Genomic DNA, 25,966 nt, shown 5'->3' on the forward strand with positions numbered 1-25,966 from the left:
CCACGAGTGTCGACGACATTTCTCCAATGCGGGAAGTCACACACGCACTCGATCTGCGTACGGTACTACCGTGCTATCGGGACACCGCAGTGCTTATACGTATGATTCGCTTGGTTTACATGTTACATATATGTTATCGAATCTGCAAAACACCTATTGGCGCAATGGTGATTAGAAAAAATACCGATTCTTAATGTTCTATAGTGCAATGCTTACGCATAATCACGTATACGTGTACTCATGCATCGGTACAATCAGATTATACTGCATTCAGGTCTTTCTTTAAAAATTCATTTAAAAGTTAGGTATACATTCGCTATTTTGCCCGTTCACCGTCCTTAAGATAGCGCCACTTTATAGCCAACTTTTTTCACAAGAGAATAATTTGATCAATCGTACCCTTTGATATGACAAGAGTCTCAGGGCGCTTAAATTCATTTTGTATAAAACGAACAGTTTTCCTCAATCGTTTTTATGTATATTCAAGGAAATTTTAGTCCTGTGTCTTCAAAATTAATAGAACTACAACATTTTTGCACATTAATGATGACTGACTGATCTAAATTCATATCAATAATATTTTCTTTTTTGACAAATTTGTAAAGACCGGTGCAGAAACAAAGACAGACAGTGACGCTTCTTTGATTTTATATAAAAAAGTTTAATTATGACCTTGAATGTAAAAACGATTTATTATTAGCCAACGCAGGAGTCAAGATAATGTTTTTAAGATATTATATGAATATTAAATCAGTAATGAAAGATACTATTAAAATATTTTTTTTCTATATTTAAATGTTTTATGTAAAAGGGTTTGAAGCTATAATTCAAATTAAATGTACTTATTATATAATTTCAATTGTAACAATAAAATTAGACAAAGGAAATATAAAACTTTTAAATACTATAGACAATTTTATTATAATTTTACTATGTATCAAAAATGTTTGTGCATGCAACAGTACAATTCTACAATGTATAAAAACAATATTAGATTATATGTGTGTTATCTGTGAGTATTCATGTTTGAAAAAATATATTTTTCAATTACTGAAAATGAATTATATTAAATATTATTAAAAAGAGGCTACAAATGTTGTAGTTTTATGATACATTAGAACTGTAAATAAACAAGTATAACGCACAACAAAAGTAGTTGACTTATATGTAATAAATATACAATGCAATGAATGTTCTACATTTATAGTAGAATAATTGTCGAAACGTTCAATGACAGAAATTCTTGGAAATACTTATTTACAGCTTATTTTCTGAGATGTTCATATTTTTGTACAGTATTCATAAATGCGGTGCTGTATACCATATATTTTTTCTTAACAATATTAACAGTGCATACAAATGTATGCTTTCAAATGGAAACTACATGTTTCCATAGCAACAGCTTTTGCACTTTGTCACAACATTATATACTGTGTACATTGAATAGTAAAATAGTATAGTAAACATTTTGTGAAACAAAGAATTGTTAAAAGTTTGTAAATAAAAAGCTGTTACTCCTACAACATGAGTACTTTTATACAAAATATTCAGATTAAGGATGGAGAATATACAAAAACAATTTATACGATGGTAGATTGTATATTCATATATAGTTTGTATTATTATTTCATTATTTAATATATTGACTGTTATGGGTGTGTCAGTGATTTAGTTTATATTAATTACAAAAGATGTAAAATAACATATTTTACAGATTAAGGAACAACGGTACATAGAAACAATAAAAGTTTTACTTGCACTTTTAGATATATATCCTACTGTATGTATGATTATGTTAAAATAATTTATGATACTGTCAATAAATACTTTATATATGTTATACAAATATAATAAATTATTTTACAGTCCAGACCCTGCTTGTCTCTTCTCGCTCACTGTTATTTTTATACTCAAGATTTTATAGCTTCTGCACAGTGCTATGAAAAATTAGTTCAATTGTGTCCAGATGAAAGTATATACAAGTTATATCATGCTCAATCTTTGCATCAAGCATGTATGTATCAGGAAGCTTGGACTATATGTTCAAATATTATTAACCAAAGTAATCTAGAATTTAAAGTAAAAAAGCTGCAAGCAGCAATAAAATATGGTCAAGATGATATGGTTGCTGCAAAAAATCTTGTTGATCAATGTCCAGATGATGACGTTGATACAGAAATTAATTTAGGATGTCTTTTATACAAGGTATGACTAATGAAAATAAATAATGCTTGCAGAGTTAATCTGATATTTGTTTTTTTTTAGGAAGAGCAGTATGAACAAGCTTTGAAAAAGTTTGCAAATGCATTACAAATTGCAGGTTTTAAACCACATTTATCATATAACGTTGCACTTTGTTATTTTAAATTAAAGGAATATGCAGCATCCTTAAAACATATTGGTAAATATATTATGATCAATAACAAAATCTTGTAATTTAATAATAATTTCTAATTTAACAATACTATCTTAAATTCGTGTTAGCTGACATAATCGAACAAGGAATAAGAGAACATCCAGAATTAGGAGTTGGCATGACAACAGAAGGTATAGAAGTACGCAGTGTTGGTAATACTTTAACGCTTCATGAAACAGCTTTAACAGAGGCATTCAATTTAAAAGCAGCAATAGAATATCAACTGCAAAATCGTAATTATATCAAACAAATTTTAGTTACAATTATTTCAACTAGTACCATGATGCATCTGATATATGAATTTTTTTCATTGTATTTAGTTGAAGCAGCAAAAGAAGCATTAACAGATATGCCTCCCAGATCTGAAGAAGAGCTTGACGCTGTTACTTTGCATAATCAAGCCTTAATAAATATGGACACAAAGCCAAGCGAAGGATTTGAAAAACTTTCGTTTTTATTACAACAAAATCCATTCCCACCTGAAACTTTTGCAAACTTATTATTGTTATATTGCAAATACCAATACTATGATTTAGCTGCAGATGTACTTGCTGAAAATGTACACTTGACTTACAAATATTTAACATCAGTAAGTATGGTTTTTATTATCATAATTTTATACACTGTAAATACATTTTTGCGTAAATATGAATTTCACTGTTACAAAACTTTTAATGATATTATAAAATTATGAAAACAGGATGAAACGTAATTTGCAATTGTACTGCATTTATATAATTTCTCAATCACTGGAGTGTTTACTTTTTGAGCGTTTAGACTTTTTAGAATGTTTGTCTATGCTTTCTGAATGTTTTCGTTTATGAGCTTTCACATCATGACTAGAAAAATCTTCATTATGACTTTCATTGCTGGAAGTATCATTATACTTCTTTCTTTTTCTTTTTTGATCTTTAGAGTATTTCTTCTTTTTCTTTTTAACTACTTCTTTTCTGTCAGAATCACTATCATCTGTATTTTGTTTAAGTTTTTTAACTTTCTTTTTCTTTTTTCTTTTCTCTTTGTGTTTCTTCTCTTTTTTAGTCATATCAGTTTGTGGTTGAACAGTAGGTTCTTCTTCTTCAATCTCTGGGATTAATTCATATTTCTTTCCATCAGGAGACATGAAGCAATCCTTAGATAAATGACCAGCAGTTCCACATTTAGTACATGTAGTATTAAGGACTGCTTCTAAATGTATAGCTTTACGTTCATATTTTTCTACAGTCTTCCTCTTTTGCATGTCCCTCTGTAGTTCTACTCCATTAGGATCTAAATCTGTACCACTTCCTTGATTCACATATTTCATGGACAATCCTATTTTACCATCATCCCCGATTGAAATAATTTTGCACCATACTCGTTCTCCTTTTTGCAAAATCTCTGCAACATTGTCGACATGAGCAGAGCTTACCTAATAAGTTTATATAAAATATTTATATTAAAAGACACACGCAAAAGTAATTTATTATGAATACACCATTCTAATACCTGTGATTTATGAATCAATCCCTGGACTGAACAGCCTGGAATTCTAATAAAAGCTCCATAATTTTGCACTGACGCAATTTCTCCAAGAAATATTTGATTTAACTTACAGTTTGCCATGTTTATAAAACTGAATAAAATGACTTTTCTGTTAGTAAAATATACAACTACTATACTTGCACGGAAACAGTAGCATAAATTGATGGGACGCGTATTCAAAGGTTAAGATTACCAACAACGCTCAGGACCGTAGCAAGCGCAAGATAATAAGGAGAGGGCGAATAATAAAAATAAAAAATATGTATTTGAATTGAAAAACTGACGATGTTAATGTTTATTCTACAACTAATGTTTATTTTACAGTATTTATATGATTTTTTGGACGCATTAATTACGCAACAAACTTCACCAGAAGAGGCGTATCGCAAATTTGATGATCTTGGCAATAAGCATATGGAAATATTGCGAAAAGCTACAAAAAGAGTACAAGAAGCGAGATTAAATCATGATGATAGTGCTGTTAAAAAAGCAGTTAACGATTATGAAGAGGCCTTAGAGAGATACATACCAGTTTTAATGGCACAAGCTAAAATTTACTGGGATCTTGGGAATTACGTGCAAGTTGAAAAAATTTTTAGAAAAAGCGTAGAATTCTGTAACGAACATGATATATGGAAGCTAAACGTAGCTCATACCCTTTTCATGCAAGAAAATAAATTTAAAGAAGCAACAGGATTTTACGAACCAATTGTTCGAAAAAAATACGATAATGTTAGTCGCTATTTTATTTCATTTAAATCTGAATATTTTTGATAATCTATTAAAATTTCAGATTTTAGACGTAAGTGCTATAGTACTCGCTAATTTATGCGTTAGTTACATTATGACGTCTCAAAATGCCGAAGCTGAAGGATTAATGAAAAAAATAGAAAAGGAAGAGCAAGCAGTCTCGCGAGAAGATCAGGATAAAAAATTATTTCATTTGTGTATTGTAAATTTAGTAATTGGAACATTGTATTGTTCCAAAGGGAATTATGAATTTGGTATATCTAGAGTAATGAAGAGTTTGGAACCCTATAATAAAAAGTTGGGGACCGACACTTGGTTTTACGCGAAAAGATGTTTCCTATCTCTTTTAGAACAACTAGCCAAACAGTTGGTGGTTTTAAAAGATACTACATTACAAGAATGTATACAATTTTTGGAACATTGTGAAGGTATATTCCTTTTTTATTATAATTTTCTTATAATTACTAAAGTATTTTATATAATAGTTTATGTTATAGTTTACGGAAGAGACGTGATGACAGTAGTAGAGCAACTCTTTGACATACAGGATGTGTATAACATCACCCCCCAAGGAAAACAAACAGTTGTATATGAAGCGCGTTACTTAAAGGCTTTATTTTTAAAATTACAAATGTCTTAAATGTATATACAGCAGCGTGTATTACAGCATTGAGTATTTACTGTATAGGTTCATATAACAGAAAAAGTTATTAACAAAAATTTATTGATAACAAGTGCTACAATATTAACTTTTGCTCGGGCCCCGCGAAATTTAGTGGGGGTTCTGTATGTAGGTATATAAGCACATAAGTTACTATTTCTATTGAATTTGTACAAAAGGACGCCATCTCGTGAGAGAAAATAAATACATACATACATACATACAATTTGTACAAAATAATTGAAAGAAAAGTAATGTTTAGTATTGTAAAGAAATTGCTTTTTGAGACCCATAAAATGCAATTTCAATAAACTATGAATATAAAGCTTCAAACTCAGTGTAAAGTCATTTCTTTAACCTAATCAAATCTTCCTAAAAGAATTTACGATCTTCGGTAAAACGTTTTATTATATGAAAAGAATCCAAATTTTTGTTTTGGTAGTTCCGCGCTTAAGTGTTAGATGACACAAGAGGTATCTTCCGACAGCGCATGCAAAAATATAAATTTTAGGTTTTCAAAGTGCTTTTAATTTTTTAAATTAATTACTTTATATTAAACTATTATCTTTTATGTCTCTTTTACATATTAAATTACTATGGTACTTCCCTTAGCAAATACAAACCTGAATGTAGTATTCATTTATAAAAAGAAATAACTTACATAAATGTAATATACAGATAGAATAATGCCATTGTAGTTCCAAGAAATTCCTTCTTAAAGTTCGCGAAGCGAATAATAAAATAGCTTATTTTGAAAAGTAAACATTTACTTACGAATATCTTATTATTTATCAATTTCAAAAATACCAAAACACTTAGACGCCATTTCCCCTAGTAACTAGATTTGCATCCGATTGTACCCAGTTCAAGTAAAAATGGTGGTCGACATGGAATTGCAGGAAGCAAAGGATTACGTTCTTCAACTTATGAAGGATAAGGATAAAATTGAATCAGATTTAAAAGCTTTGAAAGAGATTTTAGATACTGTACGTGTTTTAATATGTTCTAGATTTACATAGAATGTTTGTGTAATCGTACTATTGATAATATATCGTGTCATATATTTCGTAAACAGAGTGATTTGCTAAATTTTTGATATTAGTTTAAATATAATTTGAATTGCAGAATCATGTCGGCATGGATGATCAGCTGGTGGACTCTGAAGGGTATCCACGAACTGATATTGATGTTTATCAAGTCAGGCATACAAGACATAAGATAATATGTGTGTTTCATTATTGCGCAATTATTTTGGCGTTAAATTTGAATAACTTAAACTCATTAGTACATTGTTAAGTGATTAGGTCTCAGAAATGATCATAAAGCATTGATGAATAAGATAGAAGAAGGTTTGCACAAAGTACATGCACTAGCAGGAAATCAAGTGGAGAGTTCTCCTGCGAGTACAAGTAATGCTGAAGAAAATACAAAATGTGAACCCTTTCTGAGAGTAAATCTGGTATCTGCAGGTTCTCCAGCTGAGATAGCAGTGAGAAATATACATATTTTAAATTCTTATAGTATTTAAAAAATTATGAGTTATATAATTTAAAAATTGAATCTTTACAGGGAATTCAAGTTGAAGACCTAATATTAGAATTTGGTTCTATTGATTGTCAAAATTTTAAATCATTAAAAGATATTGGGACCTTGGTACAAAATAGTAGATACAAGACTATTAATGTAAAAATTAAACGTGGATCTAATGTTATAGTCTTAGCTTTAATTCCACGTCCTTGGCTTGGCAACGGCCTTCTAGGCTGCAATGTAATACCCATAGAGGCAGTTGAAAGATAAAATACTTGTAATTATAATTTATTTTTGTGTATACATTAAACAATAAAACAATATTTGTACATAATAATATTTACAATTATATTTATAATATACTTACTTTATTATCTAATGATTTGTTATTTAATGATTTAATGTAAATGAAATTTTATGGTATAATCCTAAGATGTATTAAATGTTCAGACCTTGAAATTCAATACACATAATCTATTGGTACAAGTTCATTCTTGGGTATTTAAAGGCACAGAGTTAATTCAGGCTCAGACATCTCTCAGGAAGTAATAGCAAAGGAACACAGAAGCAGGATGCATCTCCCACTGATTGTAAGTTATAACTTATAGGATTACACTGTTCCTACATTTTTAGAAATCTTTACTCATATCAATTTTTCAGGCAATATTAAGTTTAGTCATTTCTATATCTCAAGTTTCAAGTGAAGTTAATAGTTATGAGTACTCTGACCAATATCCATGGCCACTTGTTTATACCATATATCCATTTTACAATTCTGAAACATTTCTTGAAGTATGGAGAACTGCTAAAACTGTTGACATTTCTACTGATATAGTAACTGCAGCTCCAAATGACCAAGAGCAAACAGTTTTATATACTAATGATGTCCATAATAACAATACAAATTTGAACTTCCAAAATAATTTACCTTATTATGTGAATGAGATAAAAAATGCAAATGAAGGACAAACATCTAAAAACAGACAGCGACTTTCTAATTATGTAAGTAATCATAAGTTTTAGTCTTAACTGGAATTTGTGACATGGTATTTTATACCACAAATTTGACGGGTATAAAATACCACGTCACAACTTTGAATTATTACTTATAAAATATACATTCCAATGTTACAGAGAAATAGACATAAAGATACAAATGTTCAGAACGAATAAGTGGCCAATGTGTGGAATTCAAACGGAATAATGATCTACAGGGACTGTTTACTTATGGCAAAATATAGTTAAGGTCTAGAATTGTTATACTGCGAACTGAATTATCAAACTTACGCTTGTAGCAAATAGCATTAAAATATTTTATGATTAAAATGAGCTTATAGAAAGCATTAAAATAGCATACATAAAAATTGAGGTTATTTTTATTTCTATACTCTTATTTAAATTTGTTTGTAATTTCTGAAGATGTTATTAACAAATTTCTACAGTATATCAAACAACACAAATCAACTCTAACACACTGTATTAAAACTAGAAACTAGTAACATTGTCTAATATCACAGTTAATTTGTTATTTTATAACCTTTCAAACTCGTAAATAATTTTTTAAATATACGATTCAAGTATTTGAATGTATTCACTGTTGTTTAATTGCATTTTTTACGGTAGTTGTATTTGTTTTAATTAATATTACGGGCTAATGACCATGGCAATCGACGCCCTCGATAATAAACAATACAACAACAATTAATATTGACTCTACTGTCACAGTGCTTGTATACAAACGATTAGTCTGCGTCATATAAGCGGCTTATCTTTATAATAAAATGAATTTCATATTTGTTAATTTGGCAACTTATCGTTAGATGACACCACAACACTATTTTGAGAACACAATGTTGATATAAAACTAAAAATATTAAAAATGTGACATACAATATTATTGGCGCAGCACATTTATTACATTTTAATGTTATGATATTCTCTTCTATTATAATATAAATAAAATATTTTTAGCATCTTAGTTAAGAATATAAACTTTAAAAGAAAAGATCATATATATGTTCAGAGCTGTTTTTAAAAAAGTGGTACATTTTTATTAAGTGATGTAGACTATGATCATCTTTGGTTTTAGGAGGTGGTAGAAATAATGATTTTAGTAATTTAATAACACAGAAATTAAGTCATTTAAAGCAGTATTATTATGTTATCTGCCTGTAATTTAATAAAAAAAAAATACTATTTATTTTAATTGATATAAAAATTGAATAAATATTTTCCTTTAAAAACTTTAAAAAAGTACGTGTCGTAAAGTAAGTATTTAATTTAAATATAATTATTTAATAAATGACAATGTGAAACATCTGTTTTGAAATGACAAGATCATGATGAGAGTGGGAGACACTGCAATGAATGACGAGGTATGACGACGTGGAGAATGAATTGTTTTCAATTTTCGTTCTACAAATAGCCGGGTCTTAACCGTAAACAATAGAATTTTGAGTAATATTTCAAGTATTTTAATAAACAACTTTGGATATTTAATTGAGAAAACATGAATTATAGTTCAAGTGCCCGAAGAGGTGAGTTTTTTATTCTGTGAATGTATTATATCATCTCATCTTTTTCAATTGTAACCAGTAGCCTATATTTGATATTTCTGATTATTAGTATTATTATAAACAATTATAATGATTTAGAATAATCTTTCCTGCGTGAATATATATTAAAGCAATGTAAAACGAAATGAAATATCACATAGAGGTTATGGTTTGAAGCCATATTTCAGTAACAGCTCTTAAAATAGACTTGTATTTGTATTCTGTCATATGAATTTTACAATTTCGTACTGATTTACCAAAATGATAAATATGCTTAATAGGTAAACCTAAAAGGTTAGTGGATCCCTCTAATGTTTTCATTCCACAAAACACGTACATGCCAAAACAACAGGTAAAAGATAATAAAAGTACATAATATGCAAATAAGGTATACAATTTACAACATTACTTTTAAAACTATTTGTATAGGTTCCAACAATTAATGGTATGGTTCCTGAGTATGGCTTTAATGTACCAGAACAACAGCCACCATCATATGGCTTTAATACGGCACCAATGCAAAATTCACCATATCTTCCTAACGAAGGCCATGGAGAGCAATATTTATCACCAGAATTTGCAACACAGATATTGGCACAGCCAGTAGTTACAAACATGGCTGTACAATATGGAAGTGCTTTAGTTGGAACGGGCAAACAACAATTTGAAAGATTTGTGCCAGTTACAGCTCTTAAATATTATTTTGCGGTTGATACAAATTATGTTTTTACAAAATTAGCTTTATTATTTTTTCCATTTGTCCATAAAGTAAGTACTTTAGTTTTAATATGCAATTATCTGATTGTTTTAAAATCAATATAATTAATTGAAATTTTTAACAGGACTGGTCTGTGAAGTACGAACAAGATGTACCATTGCAACCACGTTATGAGAAAAATGCACCAGACATGTATATTCCAACAATGGCGTTTTTAACATACATAGTTATGGCTGGATTAGTTTTAGGGACTCAGGAACGTTTTAGTCCAGAACAGTTAGGCATATTGGCTAGTTCTGCTCTTGCGTGGGGAATCATAGAATTACTAGTGCACACAGTGAGTCACTACATAATGAGTCTTGATACAAGTCTTTCAACATTAGATTTATTGGCTTACTGCGGTTATAAGTATGTCGGTATTAATGCAGCTCTTCTGGTTTCGCTATTGTTCCGAAAATTTGGTTATTACGTGATACTGCTGTACTTCAGTGCATCTTTAGCATTTTTCCTTATGCGATCGTTAAAGTTAAGGGTTATTCCACAGAATCATGGCTCGTATACCGCTTCTGATAACAAAAGGAGACTCTATTTTATACTATTTGTAGCGGGCATTCAGCCTATATTAATGTGGTGGTTATCGTATCACTTACTTTAATCAACGATCAATGTAAAGCGATTGGAAAAAAATGTTACAATAAAACGAAATGTGTATATTTATTTGATTAATCATGTCACTTGGCATTTTTGTAATAAAAAAATCTTCAGCAAAAATCATTTGTTAAATAATCCTATTACGTTTCTATAGTATGTTTACTTGCAGTATAAATTGTAAATATAAATTAATTGAATGAGATATATCAATTTTGACATTGCACTAACTGTTGCTATACCTAATTCATAACATAAATACTAGAGGGCGCTAAAAATTTGTGAGGTCCCTTACTTCCACGATACCATAGGTATAAGAAATAGTTTTGTTGCTTTAAATTAGGAACTGAATTCGTTAATGGATAACATTAAATTTAAAACTGAGAAAAGGCGAGATTATGTTACATCGAAAAGAAAACTTCATTGTTAATATTTTTAATATCATTTATTATTGACAATTAATGAAAAAGCAAACGATTATTTAGACATATTATGCATTGAGTTAGATAAAACACATTTAATTATGATAACATTGTAAATATGTTTGATAAAATAAAAGTAAAAAAAAGTTTTAGTTATTAATTCTTTTTTAATATTAACTTTAGTTGATCAATATTTACACTTCTCCTAATAGAAGTATAAACATATACATTTGCTAAAGTTATGTTACATTTATTTTATTAAAACAAGTTATTACGAAACTATCGATTTTTAATTTCATCTAATCTAAAAACAGAAATGTGTATGAATTTAATTAACTGAAATGGACCTGTTCTCTTGAGGCCACGTAATAATATTACGCATGGGGCCTGCAAAAGTACAGATGCGGTCCTATAAACGAGAATAAATTACAAAGTATACTCGAAGAGTATGTTATCAACTGTACTGTTTCGTTCGCTTCTGCAACGTTCGATATCATTCGAATAAAACTCTACTTCATCGAACTTATTTTACTTAAACTAGTATAATAAATAATTAATTAATCGTTAACCATTTACTTATTATTCAAATTATATCTTATTTCGATCACTTGTAATTTATGAGAAGGATTTTATTTCGTATCCGTTATTTGTGTTTTTCCAACATTTTCCGCTATTGATGTCATACAATAGCTGCATTTCATTCTAGTTCGCAAGTGTGAGACAGCTACCAGAATTTATAAACTTTCCAATTATTTTTTAAATACATTCATATTATACTTAAATTAAAAATTCGAGTACATATTGAAATATTCAAAGATTTGAAACTCGAGCATTTTAATATTAGAACATTTGAGTTTCGAATATTCGTCTATTGAAAGATTTCGCAGTTGTTAATACGTAATTCGCGCTCAATTGTCCAAGTTCTCCGAACGGTGTCTTCGTGCTTTTCCGTGTTTCTTCGTCGGCCCACGAAGGTGTCGCTCGCACGGCGCCACGAGCGGCTAACTCAGTCAGTCAGCCGCGAGCCGCGGTGAACAGAAGGTGTGGTGATTGTTTCTGTGGGTTGACGGGCCAAAAATGGCGGAGCGTACGAAGACGACAGCCCCGGCCACCCGGCCCGTTCCCATGAAGCTGTTTGCCACTTGGGAAGTAGATCGCACAGCACCTAACTGCATACCCAGGTAATCAATAAACAGCCTTTCATTTTCGGCCGGTTTTCGTGTTTCGTGCGTTGTTCGCGTTGTTACTCTGTGTCACAGTGGACGCCAGACACTCAGCGGGCATTCACACGCCCTTTTTTCCAGGATTACTCGTATTTTTCTGCTCGCACCCTTGGCTCAAGGGTGCCCGTTGTCGTGTATCGTTTTAACCTCGTGTCAGGTTTACTTGTTTCTTTTATAACATACACATCGTAGCTTATTTGAACTGCGTGTGTCTGATCTCGACTGCGTGGCGCGCTCCGTCTATCGTAGGATGCTAGCTGTCAGTCCGTCGTGACAGATCACCAAATGCGAATCGTATCTCGATTTATATTCCAGTAGCGTTATCACGTTGCCGGTGGTGCTCTTCGATCGGCATCGATCTAATTCAGACGACGATTGTCTCTCGGCTATTTTTTTGTTATGTTTTTCGCAATGACAGTTGAATGCAATGGAAGTAAATACAACCGAATTAAGTGGCAGATAAAATGAGAATTAAGTTTCATCTGTGTCCAGTGTGTCACGATAGTGCAGTCTTCCGGTGTCCAGATGGTTACGAATAAATGAAACAAACGAGAAGTCAAACACTGAGTCGATTGTGCGTGCACGTTAGGTTAGAATTCGACTCGTAATTTTTATTTCAGTGTCCCATGAATGTCACAGCTTTGTTTTGTTTGGGCATATTCGGCCGATCGCGGTCTATATATTTCGTGATGTAATTATTACGACGAATCACTTTCCTGCGTTAAAGGACAATGAATATTCAAACGCGGACAGAAATTTTACCCGCGGAAAAAAGTTGTCGGTTTCACTTTGACGATGCATCACGCATAATCATTCTACGCTTTCACGAATTGTCATCGTAACATTCTTTTCTTATTTCATTTATTTCAACGCGAAACTTTCGAAAAAATGTCATTCTAAATTGATTGTTTCCCTAGTATTGCAAAACATATGCAACTGTATTTTTAATAAAGTAAGACTAAATTTTTTAATAAGACTTCGTTGAAAGAGTATAATTTAGGAATTGGAAATAATAGGAGACTTAAAATTAAATTTGAATTATCGCTACCTTCAACTTCTCCTAGTTAATGAGTTATTAAATTTCTTTCATATCTTGAAGCTGAAATAAATGAGTTATTAAATTTCTTTCATATCTTGAAGCTGAAATAAAGACGTTTAAAATATTCTTAACAAAGTCTAATTTAGTTAGCAAAGTCTGCAAATCGACTTTCCACTCTATTGTTTGGACGAGTTCATTTTCATCAGCTTTTTGCCGCTGTAAAATAATTAGATTTAATTGGCAGCGATATTATACACAAAACGTGCGATTTGTGGTAGTTATTTTTGAAAATCAATTTTCATTTAGTTCCGCGTGAACGTTCATACCGCGTGGTGTTGAAATTTTAATTAAACAGCATTTCAGTGGAACAGCTTTATTTGAAAGCAGTAGAGTAGTGTTTGCAGTGCATAGGACATTCAATTTGCAAATAAAATCTGTCATTTTGATTCGAAAGTTCGACAATTAAGAACCTTTCAATAAAATGAATAAATACTTAACTTTGTTTGGAATCAATGTTTTGAAATTGAAAGTAAAGTATTAAATTCCTTAGAATTTTTACAGTAACTTTTGTATAACCATTGTCAAATATAGCAATCTAATGCGTAATCGTGCAACGTACGGCAATATAACGAATTTCTATCCGACATGCAATTCTAATGTATCTCTAATGTATGTGACGTGGAGAAATAATAACGCTAATACACCACTTAGCAATAATAATACATGGCAATATAGCGTGTAGAAATATTAACGCATGGTAATACTAAAAATAACACGTAGGAATATTCAGGCGCTGCGATATAATGCATGACAATTATTAGCGCGTAAAGATGTTAGGACACGGCGATATAAGGCGTGGTGATATTAGCGCGCGATGTTATGACGCGTACAGATATTAGCGTGCTGCAATATAACGCGTAGAAATATTGGTGCGTGGCGATATAACACACAGGGATATTACGTACGGCGATATAACGCGTAGAGATAGCTACGTAGAGCGATATAACGCGTGAAAATATCTACGTGCGGTGGTATAACGCGTGGCGATATAACGCGAGGAAATAGCTACTTACGGCGATATAACGCATGGAGATAGCTAATTACGGCGATATAACGCGTGGCGATATAATGCGTGGAGATAGCTACGTACGGCGATATAATGTGTAGAGATAGCTATGTACGGTGATATAATGCGTGGAGATAGCTACGTACGGCGATATAACGCATGGAGATAGCTACTTACGGCGATATAACGCGTGGCGATATAATGCGTGGAGATAGCTACGTACGGCGATATAACGCGCGGAGATAACTACGCGCGGCGATATAACTCGTCGAGATAGCAACGTACGGCGATATAACGCGTGGAGATAACTACGTGTGGCAATTTAACGCGTAGAGATATCTACGTGCGGCAATATAACTCGTAGAGGCATCTACGCGCGGCAATATAACTCGTAGCGGTATCTACGCGCGGCAATATAAGGCATAGTGTTATCAGCGCGCGGCAGTGTAACGCATGGACAGATAAAACTCCGCGGTGATATAACGAGTAGTTGTATAACTCGTAACAGTGTATCACGTGGTAATATAATGTGCGATCAAACAACACATGGCGATTTATTGTTACATCATTTCTTTGTAATCAAGCAGTTTGTTTATAATAATTTGTACTTTCTTCTCACATCAGAATGATTGTTCCTATTCCATGTTATAGATAACTGTTACATCACGTAAGAGTATTATTTATCTCGTTTGTTTCATTATTTCGATATACTAGAGGAAGTTTATATAATAGTTATAGAGCCGTATCAATAAATTGTTTTTTTACGTATAATTTTATTATTTTTATAAACTGTAATACGTTACATCCAGCTATAATGGTAACGCATCGAGCGATTTCGATAACGTTTGCATTTTTGCATCGTTATTTATTCTATAAAATTATATACGTTAGAGAAAATTCGGAGCACAAATCCTTTCAATAAAATATTTGAAGTTATAAATTAATCTATAAATCACTTTCTAAAATTAAAGCTTTCCGATTTCACTTTAAATAAATTTTGTTTAGCTACGAAAAGAAACTTGGCTTATATGTAGACGCTTAAAAATATCGCGGTGAGTCTTGTAGAAAGCGTTCGTTCTTTCTTTATTTCAATTGTCAGTATAATCGTTCACATACATCTAACATGCTTGTAATTTAATTGCGCAACATACGTTTATACATGTAAGCCCTTCGCGATAAAGGTGTTCTTATTGCGTATCAATCACTTTATCATATTGCTTGTAACGCAATTCCTCAAGACGTAATTTATATCTGCGTAATTCCATCGGAGTTCATTCTTTCATTCTGATTAACACTTTGAGCAACGTGTCACAGTATTTGGGTGACGCATGAATTTTCTGCAGGAACTCATTAAAATGATCTCATTTTACTTAATTACAACTAATCGTATCAAGTAGCCTTAACTTAAAATAACTTCACGAAGGTGCGTATGACAGAAAAAATTAATGTTATAAATCCGATAAGCTTATCACTATCTGATGATTATACGTTATTATATTAAATAATAAAAGTATTAACACGTTTGGGTAAATTTGAAATGAAAGAAATTCGAGTTTATAATAATTTGTAGTAATATTAAGTAATTTTTGTTTCAGAAATGACAAAATAAATGAAGACAATTTTATTTTATTATACTCGTAAAAAAGTCATATTTGTTTTTGTTTTACCTTAATAAAAGTTTTATTAAAAGTGTTTATCAACACACATAAACAACTCGTTATTCGGTCTATCTTGTATTTTCATCCAAAATTATCAAACCTGTTATCCTGTTTCCTTATAAAGGGATTTCGAAGGGTTCGATAGATTCGAAGGAAACATATTTTGCAGCAAAACTCGGTATTGAACCCAATTCGATGTATCGGATTGATAACGTTTTTGTTTTTCAAGACAGATAACAAATATTGTGTTTTCGAACATATCCGTATCTCGATCCTTTTATTTGCAAGGGAGGTAGGATGTTTTCGTGTATCCAGTTTATTCAAATAACGCATCTATTATTTCGAAATCATTCAATCATATTGATCGACCGTGTTTACCGTAGCCTACGTTTCTCGAAAAAGAAAGAATTGATTTTCACGAGTTGCTTTCAGCGTCTGCGAACGTAATGTATTAAGCATTGAGCAGAATATTTTCTCTCAGAATGCTCGCTAATGCAGCTGTTGATAATATCTATAGAAACGCCTGAATGATTCATGACAAAGAAATTTCGTTTGATAAAAAAAAGATGAGTAGCAGTTTTATAATAATGAGGAAAAGTTCGTTCGAAAGGTAAGATCATAAGGAACCAAATACTTTAACGTATTATTGTTATTATTAATTTAATTTTAAATTCTATGAAATAAGACTGTGTGAACAAAATTTGCTATTTGTAATAATTAGTTATTAGCAGTTTGCAAGTTGAAGTAAGTCTATTTAAAGTTTTACTGGTTTTAACAATTTAGCTACTGATAAATATAATAGCGTTTATTGAGTTTCTTAAGTAAGGCATTTTGGAACTCTTTAATAAGAATAAATACTAAAATATTTTCTATTTGAGAAGTTTGTAAAAATTATGTAATATCGGACATCTTAAATATTTCATAAAATTGTGACAAAAAATTGTAACCATAAAAGATAAAAAATTTTCCATAATTCTATCAAGTATGAAATTGAGCAATTTATTTTGTGAAAGAACCAAAAATCAACTAAATTAATTGTAAGTCCTAAAAATAAACCAAATTAGTTTCAAATTCCAAAAATCAATTAAGCAAAATAATTTTAAGTCCTAAAACTCAACTTAAGAATTAAAGTTAAGCAAACTAATTTTAAGTCCTAAAACTCAACTTAAGAATTAAAGTTAAGCAAACTAATTTTAAGTCCTAAAAATCAACTTAAGGACTAAAAATTAAGCAAACTAATTTCAAGTCCTAAAAGTCAATTAAATCCAAAAATCAGCTAAAAGATCAAGAATAATTCTCGAGATACGCCATAAATAATTAATAATTGCAGAAAATCGCGTGGTCAACGTTGTAATTGTAACAGAGGTGTTCGTTTCAATCCGCACGCAAATCTTCATTGTTTTAATTATCGTTGCAAATTGGCCGAGGTCAAAAGGCCGCAATTATCATCAACGTAGTAAATTACCGATACAAAGTTCCATTAACGTTTCGTAAGACATACGGAGCATTATGGCTCATTTACGTGGATGTTCGTTACGTTGTACGTGGTCCACCTGTTGGTCTCCAACAGATGCCGGAGTTCGACTTCAAACCAGTTAAATGAAACGATGAAACTTACTTGCATTTGTTGTTCGATTGTCCGCTAAATCCTTGGGGTTTTCGAAGAACGAAATACCAGATGGACGTCTTCATGAATGTTTCGCGAAATCGTGCGATTGATTTTCACCGTGATTCGTGAAATATTTATTACGCATGGGGCGCTGCAAGAGTGATGTTAGAAAATAGCCGATTTTCGATTGTAAATTTCTAAGGATAAATTCTGGGAAAACGTTTTATGTTAATCTTTGTTTAAATGGATGTTTTCAGGTTATTTTATCTAAGCATTTTTGAAAAGTGGTGAGTACAAGTTTTGAAGCTTGGAAGTTTAGGAATTTAGAAATATTAGAGGTTAAGAGTTTAAGGGTTTTTGCATTAGAAATTTAGAGATTGTTATAATTGGAAAGTGGTGATTTGTAAATAATGAAAATGTAGAAATTAGAAATTTGTTTCTGAATATATGAGTTTCAAATTTACTAATTTTTGTAGATGTGAACTTCAAATTTTCAAAAATTTCAATATAGAAATGCCGACATTTGGAAGATTTGGAAATATAGAAATTCCACATATGCATATTTTTACGTTCTATAATTTTCAAATGTAAAATTTTATATTTTCAAACTTAGAAATTTTATATTTTCAAGTTTAGAAGTATAGAATTTTTGTATTATAGAAATATCGAATTATTAAGTTCGCACATCTGTAAATGTAGTATGGAAATTTGGAAGTACAGAAGTTTCAAATTTTCGAATTTATAAATCTAGAAATTTGGCATTTTTGGTAGAGTAGAAATTAAATTCAGAAATATTGAATTCTGTAGTTTCCAAAGAACTTCAAGAATTTCAATTTTAATTTTGCTTGTGAAATTAAAAAATGTTGAACAAATATCATAAAATTTCATTTGAGAAAGGTTTAATTACTGATATGAATTTTATGTTATTTATAAATTTCTTTGTGCTTTCCCCGGCACCTAGTATTTGTATTATATTTGAGCTCAATAAGATATCTATGTACTAAATCGAACCTTTATCTTCTTCTTATCAAGTTTCTCAACAACCATTTCGCAGGTAGAATGATATCTGAAGAAGACAATGATAACCACAAATTACTTGAGCCAACTGTACTGTCTGGATGCGTATATTTCTTTGTTGTACGATTTCTTAACAGACATTACACTTCTTGAATTTTTAAATTCAATTCTTAGACATATTGAACGTTAACTTTATGGGAACTTTAAAATTTATAGATTCGAAAATTGTATAATTTGAATTTGGGGATTTTTAAGTGAAAATATCTACGTGCGGAAATTTTGAAATTTGGCAGTTTTAAAATTTCAGGAATTTTGGAATTTGGAATTTTCTGAATGTAAAAATTTAGGAACAAACTTTAGAAGTTAGAAATTCAGATATTTTAGGAATTATTGATGTCAATAATTCAATAATTCAATAATTAAAGTATTAAGTTATTCAAGTATTCAAGTATTCAAGAATTCAAGAATACAAGTATTCAAGTATTCAAGTGTTCAAGAATTTAAGAATTCAAGAATTATTGTGTTCAAGTGTTTAAGAATTTAAGAATTCAAGAATTAATGTGTTCAAGTGTTCAAGTATTTAGGAATTTAGGAATGCAGGAATTCAAGATTTCAGGAAATTAGGAATTTAAGAATTTATGAATTTAAGAATGTTGAAATGTGATGATATGGAAATATAAGAATGTAAAGATTTGCACATCTTGAAATAAGGAAATTTGGGAAGTCACGAACTTGCTTGCACTTTATCCCGCATCAACAGTCAGCAGACGTTTCATTTCAGTAACCTTGACGTTGACAGCCACATTGAAAATTGTTAGCGATAGAAAATACCACAGTGAATTCTTCCCGTTTAGTTAGACGTAAAATCGATCTCTGCGTCCTTTTTGTGTTGAATAATTCACGGGATTCCAGCTTTCACGCGGTCTTGCTTCTCGAGAGGCAGACTTTGAGAAATATTTACAATTCTAATGGAGATCTTGAAAGATTTACGTGCTGTGAACATGGTCTACAATGCTTGACCAGAGTTATTACAATCAACGTTTTGTCCGAATGTTAATTGACTTCTCTAATTATTAATAGTCTTCTAATACGAACATCTTCTGACCAAAGACATTTCTCCTTCACGCTATTTAACCATTTCGTATTCGTTAATTGTTCGAGCAAACATGATTTAGAGCTTACAAAAACAGTGTCCAGTTAAATCCATTTACTCTCTCTATTGATTAATAGAGCGTTCTCGCATCGGAACTTTGAGTAATCTTTTAATTAACCATTCTTTACTTGCTGGATTGCGTCAACACACTTTTTATACGCGATTTAGTTATTGCGCTTGTAGTAATGCAGTAGAGTCTCAATTATCTCTCAGGTTGCGCATTATTCAAAGTGCTTTGAACTTCATACTCGATGGCGACATTGATCTTGGTCTCTTTATTATTACTACAGACTCTCGAATAACATACTTGAATTGCACGAAGTCGCGAATACCTCGGTTAAAAATTGCGGTAATCCTTCAGTAACATCGGAATTCAAATTGCACGAAGTCGCATTACTGTAGGCTCGATGTAATTAAGTTTATTAACGAAAAGAATGATAATAGCTGAATTGTGTAGGAAAGAACCTAGTTACAAAAGAAACCTGGAACCAATTAACCGTGTTATTTGATGGATGTCTGTACTCCTCTTCAACTTATACATACATGAAATATTAGTTTTTATGATATCTTTACCAGTATCAGGAACATTTTTAAATTATATTTGTATAATAAAAATTTGATTCTGCAAGAAAAAAGTATATTATCAATTTCTTTATTTTTAGATTATTTCTAGGTTCATAATTCTTAGGTTGTTAATAGCCTAGGTCACCACCTAGGTCGATCATCTGTGTATCCCAAGTGTTCCTCAGTACCAAATGTTCCTATATCTCAAATATTCTTAGGTCCTAAATAATCTCTGCATAGGTACTACTTCTGGATCTAGAATGTCCCTAGACACGCATTTCTTCAAATACTTATTATATCCCTAGCTTCCTGGTTCACTAAGATCCCTATACTCTAACTTAGACTATTACTACTCTGGTTCTATGATATCCTTATACTCATAAATCCTAAATTTTCCTAGATTAAGAACCTTCTTAGATTCCAAATATCTCTAAATCAAAAACTCTGAGATTCCGAATATCTCTAGATCAGAAACTCTCAGATTTCGAATGTCCCTAGATCAGAAACTCTCAGATTTCAAATATTCCTAAAGCCCAAATACCTCTGGACATCACATCCAGAAGCTAAATATACCTAGATGCCTAAACATCTCCAAATCACAAATATTTCTACATCCTGAATAACCCTAGATTCCACCTTCTATTCTTTCCAGATAACCTTCTATCCCTAAGTCCCTATATACGTTTCTAAACCTCTATATCCTTATACTCACACTTCGAGTCTTAAAGTGTATTTACGAATGTTGTTACTTATTCCAATAGTCTTCTTTTATCTTCAAATACCTATAATTTACTGTATAGTTCTATCAAAGAAAAAAGGTTAATGCACACGAAAACAAACATCTATAGTTCAATGAAAGCAAAAAGATTACTTGTAGATAAAAATCTATGCTTCGCAGATTTATTTCCAATTCCCGTTTATTTGAACACATAAGATGACCATCTTGGAAATTGATTGCGTTCGAGTAACGAAGGTCTCGATGTGGATCAAAATTGACCCCTTAATGGCCAGCCGTTCGAGGGTCAAATGACAAAGAGCCCGCAGTTCGTTTCTGTCCTGGGAACTTTGTCCCACTGTATGTCGAATGAATCTGCACGTGGCAATCGTGTTCAATGTATGGCGACCTCGTCTCGGTTACGTTTGTCGGACCGGACGAGTATACTAATCGCAAATCACCACCAGACGGAGGGAGACTGTATCCATGCAGTTGTCTGCGAAATATCAGTCGTGTCACGTCTTTTTGCTCTCTTCTCGGCTAATGTCACTTCTTTCCGATCGGAAGATTGATCAGTTCGATTCGTATTCGTTACGTTTCGTTCCATTCTGTTTTTTCATTTGCGCTGCAATGTTTGCTGCCGGATTTTCGATGGGATTGGATCAAGTTCAGTTAATAGGTCTGACAATGGGTTGATGCTGAAACAAAGGTTTCATTTTAGGGATTTCGAATAGATATTCATAAATGGCGTTGTTTCATTTTTATAGTTGGGATGTGTACTGGGATTATACTCGTTAACTGGCTCTGAAATATGGAGCATTGCGAGGTTATCGATAAATATCGATATATGTTAGCGATAATTTGCTGTATCGAGAATAGTTGAAATGTAGTTAGGGTGGATAGAGATATGGTGATGATTAATTTAGTAGGAAATTTATAAATCGCTGAATTTCAAAGCTTGCAATTTTTAATTTTTGTATTTCTGATTTTTTGAATTTCTGAACTTTTGAATTTCTGAATTTTTGAATTTCTTGAATTTCTTGAATTTTTTGAATTTCTTGAATTTCTTGAATTTCTTGAATTTCTTGAATTTCTTGAATTTCTTGAATTTTTTATATTTCTAAATTCCTATTTCCCTACATTCCTACATTCCTATATTTCTAACTTTGTAAATTCCCAAATCCTCAAATTTCGAAATTCATCAATTTTTCTATTTCTAAATTTTGAAAAAATTAATGATCTTGCAAAGTTCTGTATTTCCGAATTCGCAAAACTTCAAATATTGAAACTTTTATCCAAATTTTTAAAACTCCAAATTTTTAAAACTCCAAATTTCCAAATTATTAAAATTTTTGAATCTCCAACTTCACAGTTCTCCAATTTCCTCCCTAAATTTTGTAATACTCAACTTTTCAAATTCACAAATGTGAAAATCTAAATATTTCGAAATAAGAAACTTTAATATTCAAAAATCGAATAGTAGAATTTTATGAAGTAAAATATTCATGCAAATATTTAAATGTAAATATTTTAAGTAAAAAATGAATGCAATCTAAAAGTGGTGATCAATAAAGTATAATGTGCTTATGTTATTGTACAATTTGCAATATATGAGTGTGTAATCATAACTTGCGCGCTGCATTTTATACCTCAATTAAATTCAATGACTTCTCTTTTCTGTCCGCGTTAACGATATCCGATATTATCGATTTATTAAATATCAACAAGGTATCGACAAGATATCGATAATCGAAAATCATATGTCAAACTAGAGGACCTGTTATCGATACATCCTTAGAGTATTATAAGATATCGATAATCGATAATCGCACATCTGACGATAAACAGTGATGTTGTTATTGATTATCGATAAATTATCGATATCTTAATGATACTTAATTACAGATCAATAATATCGTTATCATTAAGGCTAATGTGCACTTGAAATCTAACCTAATTTTCCTCAAAAATGTAATTCTCATCCAGATTTATTTTTATTCTTCTATGAACATTAAAAACTAATTTAATCTAATTTCAAGCTAGTATCATTAGATTTGAATGATAAAGTTATTTATTAGGTTAAGTTAGGTTAGGTCATGTTTGATGTTCAAAGGAGAATACAAATTATAAAACTACATATTGTGCATATAACTATATGTATACATATATGCGTACTGTATGTCTCAGTCAGTCTCTTTCATTTACTTTATATTTTAGTATTATCAGCAGTAATCAATATTATCGATATTTATCTCTACCTTGTACTACCTATACATTCAAATATTTACAACTATTTTCTCATTCGAAATACTCGAATGTCAGAAAAGTAATACGTATTCGAACTCCGCAAAAAGCAACACTCACATAAGATATGTACATCATAATTTAACATTGTAAATAGCTTTCAATACGTAGCAAGATCTCCAATAAAGTAGCACAGTTTTCACAAGAAAATTCACAGTTTTCGTAGCAAAAGTGTTTCGTAAGTTTCAGCATAGCTAATCAGAACGCACAGATGCTCCAGAAAAAGCTCCATAACTTCCTGCGCTCGTTATCAAATGACAATAAATATTCTTAACGCGATATTCCTTTGAACAGCGGATGTTACCATCTATAGTAACCTTTATAGCCCCGTATTTCATAAAAGACTATCGCCCTGTCGTGCATTTTATGGCCGTTTTTTCAAGATTTACCGTTTCAATCGAGAGATAAACTAGTGGCTACACTCGAACGTCAGTAATGGTTTCTTTCTTGCGGTAGCTGGCTCTGTAAGCAAATCTTCACATCTATGTATGTACCACCTTAATGTATGCTGTACGCGTCATATGCAGCATTCGAGTTCGCATTAAAACGCTGGCCAAATTCGTACGACGGGATAAACACTAATAATAAATCGAGCTGAAGTAACATAGTTAAATTCCGCAGCCAAAACGATAACCTCCTATGTTTTGACGAGCGCATATACAGGGTTGCACGAGAATCATCATTTCAATGTGTTTGCTGATACACATTACCATATGTCTGCTTTATAGAAAAACACTTAAGGAGGTTTTTTAAGATAGAATGTTTTCTCTGTAGTACTTTCACAATTTTTTTCTGCAACAACTAAAAAATATTTTCAAATATTGTATCTTGCAATTTGTTACTTCATGTTTGGACCTCTATTTAATAAAATAAAAATTATAGATTTTATGTGTTTCAAATTTCTTAAAAACTTTGAATGGTATAATAGTCCATGGTATAATAGTATATACAGGGTGTCTCACAATTAGTGTAGGTCCCTGAAATGTGGGGCAGCTGACGCGATTCTAAGCAAGATTTCCCTTTGCAAAAATGGGGTTTGAAGCTTCGTTTTAGAATTATTAAGGAAAAACACGGACCAATCAGAGCGCGAGAATTGCACGTGCGCAGGCGCGAGAACAGCAGCTTCAGATAACGCGTAGTAATCCAGCGTGTGGATATCCAGCTCGTAGTAATCCAGCGTGTGGATATCCAGCGCGTAGTAATCCAGCGCATGGATATTCAACGCGTAGTAATCCAACACGTAGTAATGCAACGCTTGGTAATTCTACGTGTTATAATCCAACGCGTAATAATCCAACACGTAGTAATCCAGCGCATGGATATTCAACGCGTAGTAATCCAACACGTAGTAATGCAACGCTTGGTAATCCTACGTGTTATAATCCAACGTGTAGCAATGCAACGCGTAGTAATTCTACGCGTAGTAATTCTACGCGTAGTAATCCAACGCGTAATAATCCAACACGTAGTAATCCAGCGTGTTGATATCCAACGCATAGTAATCCAGCGTGTGGATATCCAACGCGTAGTAATCCAATGCGTAGTAATCCAACGCGTACTAATCCAACGCGTAGTAATCCAACGCGTAGTAATCCATCGCGAAGTAATCCAACGCGTGGATAACCAACGCGTAGTAATCCAGCGTATGGACATTCAACACATAGTAATGCAACGCATAGTAATCCTACGCGTAGTAATCCAACGCGTAATAATCCAACACGTAGTAATCCAGCGTGTGGATATCCAACGCCTAGTAATTCAACGCATAGTAATCCAGCGTGTGGATATCCAACGTGTAGTAATTCAACGCGTAGTAATCCAGCGTGTGGATATCCAACGCGTAGTAATCCAGCGTGTGGATATCCAACGCGTAGTAATCCAGCGCGTGGATATCCAACGCGTAGTAATCCAACGCGTGGATGTCTAACGCATAGTAATCCAACGCGTAAGAATCTAACGCGTAGTTAACCAACGCGTAGTAATCCAGTGCGTAATAATCCAACGTGTAATAATCAAACGCGCGGTAATCTAACGCGTAGCAATCAGCCGCTAGACCTGAAACTGTCGCTCTCGCGTCTGTGCATGCGCAATTGTGAAACACTCTATATTCACCTATCCTCATGGAAAATGTTTATAGGAAGTAATGGAAAACAAGCTGCCATTACTTCAGGTTTCTGTGTGCAATAAACGATTTCTCCATATGAAAACTACTTGAACTCTTTAAATATTAAAACAAAAATTACACGTTTAATATATATACATCGTAAAGAAAAGTGTAGTATACCACAAACTAAAGTTATAAAAGTTGTGGGCGATTTAAATTATAACAATCAGCAGCAGTTTCTGTACAAAGCAACGAAGGTCCAATAATTTGCATGAAATGGCAATTTGATGTCG

General features: G+C 31.8%; 6 protein-coding genes across 23 annotated transcripts in view; 5 read left to right on the top strand and 1 right to left on the bottom strand.

Moving 5' to 3' along the window:
- Positions 1–26: 26 nt before the first annotated feature.
- On the top strand, positions 27–6,072 carry Ttc30 (tetratricopeptide repeat domain 30). Of its 9 annotated transcripts, none has more exons than XM_012298242.2 (9): positions 27–167; positions 1,715–1,780; positions 1,867–2,205; positions 2,266–2,401; positions 2,485–2,649; positions 2,737–3,005; positions 4,265–4,672; positions 4,734–5,118; positions 5,176–6,072. In XM_012298242.2, exons 1-9 carry the CDS (start codon positions 27–29, stop codon positions 5,328–5,330), a joined length of 2,064 nt encoding a protein of 687 aa, XP_012153632.2. In that variant the 3' UTR covers positions 5,331–6,072. The 9 variants fall into 9 exon arrangements, with proteins under 9 accessions (XP_012153632.2, XP_012153633.2, XP_076392637.1 ...); XM_012298243.2 differs by having other exon boundaries at positions 5,188–6,072; XM_003700161.3 differs by lacking the exon at positions 27–167 and adding an exon at positions 743–1,590 and having other exon boundaries at positions 5,188–6,072.
- LOC105664307 (zinc finger CCHC domain-containing protein 17) lies at positions 2,996–4,137 on the bottom strand. The gene is made up of 2 exons (XM_012298241.2): positions 3,905–4,137; positions 2,996–3,827 (listed from the first exon to the last, which is right to left on the bottom strand). The coding sequence occupies exons 1-2, from the start codon at positions 4,019–4,021 to the stop codon at positions 3,159–3,161; spliced, it is 786 nt and encodes a 261-aa protein (XP_012153631.2). The 5' UTR covers positions 4,022–4,137; the 3' UTR covers positions 2,996–3,158.
- A 106-nt stretch (positions 6,073–6,178) lies between the features above and the next one.
- On the top strand, positions 6,179–7,462 carry LOC100879581 (26S proteasome non-ATPase regulatory subunit 9). 2 transcript variants are annotated; one of them, XM_076536530.1, is made up of 5 exons: positions 6,179–6,337; positions 6,477–6,576; positions 6,656–6,840; positions 6,921–7,155; positions 7,329–7,462. In XM_076536530.1, the coding sequence occupies exons 1-4, from the start codon at positions 6,227–6,229 to the stop codon at positions 7,146–7,148; spliced, it is 624 nt and encodes a 207-aa protein (XP_076392645.1). In that variant the 5' UTR covers positions 6,179–6,226; the 3' UTR covers positions 7,149–7,155; positions 7,329–7,462. The 2 variants fall into 2 exon arrangements, with proteins under 2 accessions (XP_076392645.1, XP_003700210.2); XM_003700162.3 differs by lacking the exon at positions 7,329–7,462 and having other exon boundaries at positions 6,921–7,215.
- On the top strand, positions 7,329–8,242 carry LOC143265283 (uncharacterized). The gene is made up of 3 exons (XM_076536531.1): positions 7,329–7,468; positions 7,539–7,880; positions 8,013–8,242. The coding sequence occupies exons 1-3, from the start codon at positions 7,451–7,453 to the stop codon at positions 8,049–8,051; spliced, it is 399 nt and encodes a 132-aa protein (XP_076392646.1). The 5' UTR covers positions 7,329–7,450; the 3' UTR covers positions 8,052–8,242.
- Positions 8,243–9,201: 959 nt separating this feature from the next.
- Positions 9,202–10,922, top strand: Yif1 (Yip1d-interacting factor 1). Its single transcript, XM_003700164.3, has 4 exons — positions 9,202–9,415; positions 9,715–9,785; positions 9,863–10,201; positions 10,276–10,922. The coding sequence occupies exons 1-4, from the start codon at positions 9,388–9,390 to the stop codon at positions 10,804–10,806; spliced, it is 969 nt and encodes a 322-aa protein (XP_003700212.1). The 5' UTR covers positions 9,202–9,387; the 3' UTR covers positions 10,807–10,922.
- Positions 10,923–12,220: 1,298 nt separating this feature from the next.
- KrT95D (phosphofurin acidic cluster sorting protein KrT95D) overlaps positions 12,221–25,966 on the top strand; it is a 109,908-nt gene continuing 96,162 nt past the window's right edge. For 7 of the 9 annotated variants that reach the window (XM_012298248.2, XM_076536519.1, XM_012298253.2 and 4 more), the window contains exon 1: positions 12,221–12,402. In XM_012298248.2, the coding sequence (XP_012153638.1) occupies positions 12,299–12,402 (104 nt within the window). In that variant the 5' untranslated portion in view covers positions 12,221–12,298. The remainder of the gene's footprint in view (positions 12,403–25,966) is intronic. The other 2 variants (XM_076536520.1, XM_012298252.2) reach the window with 1 other exon arrangement.

This window comes from Megachile rotundata, chromosome 10 (assembly GCF_050947335.1).
Source record: "Megachile rotundata isolate GNS110a chromosome 10, iyMegRotu1, whole genome shotgun sequence".
NCBI classification, from domain to species: domain Eukaryota; kingdom Metazoa; phylum Arthropoda; class Insecta; order Hymenoptera; family Megachilidae; genus Megachile; species Megachile rotundata.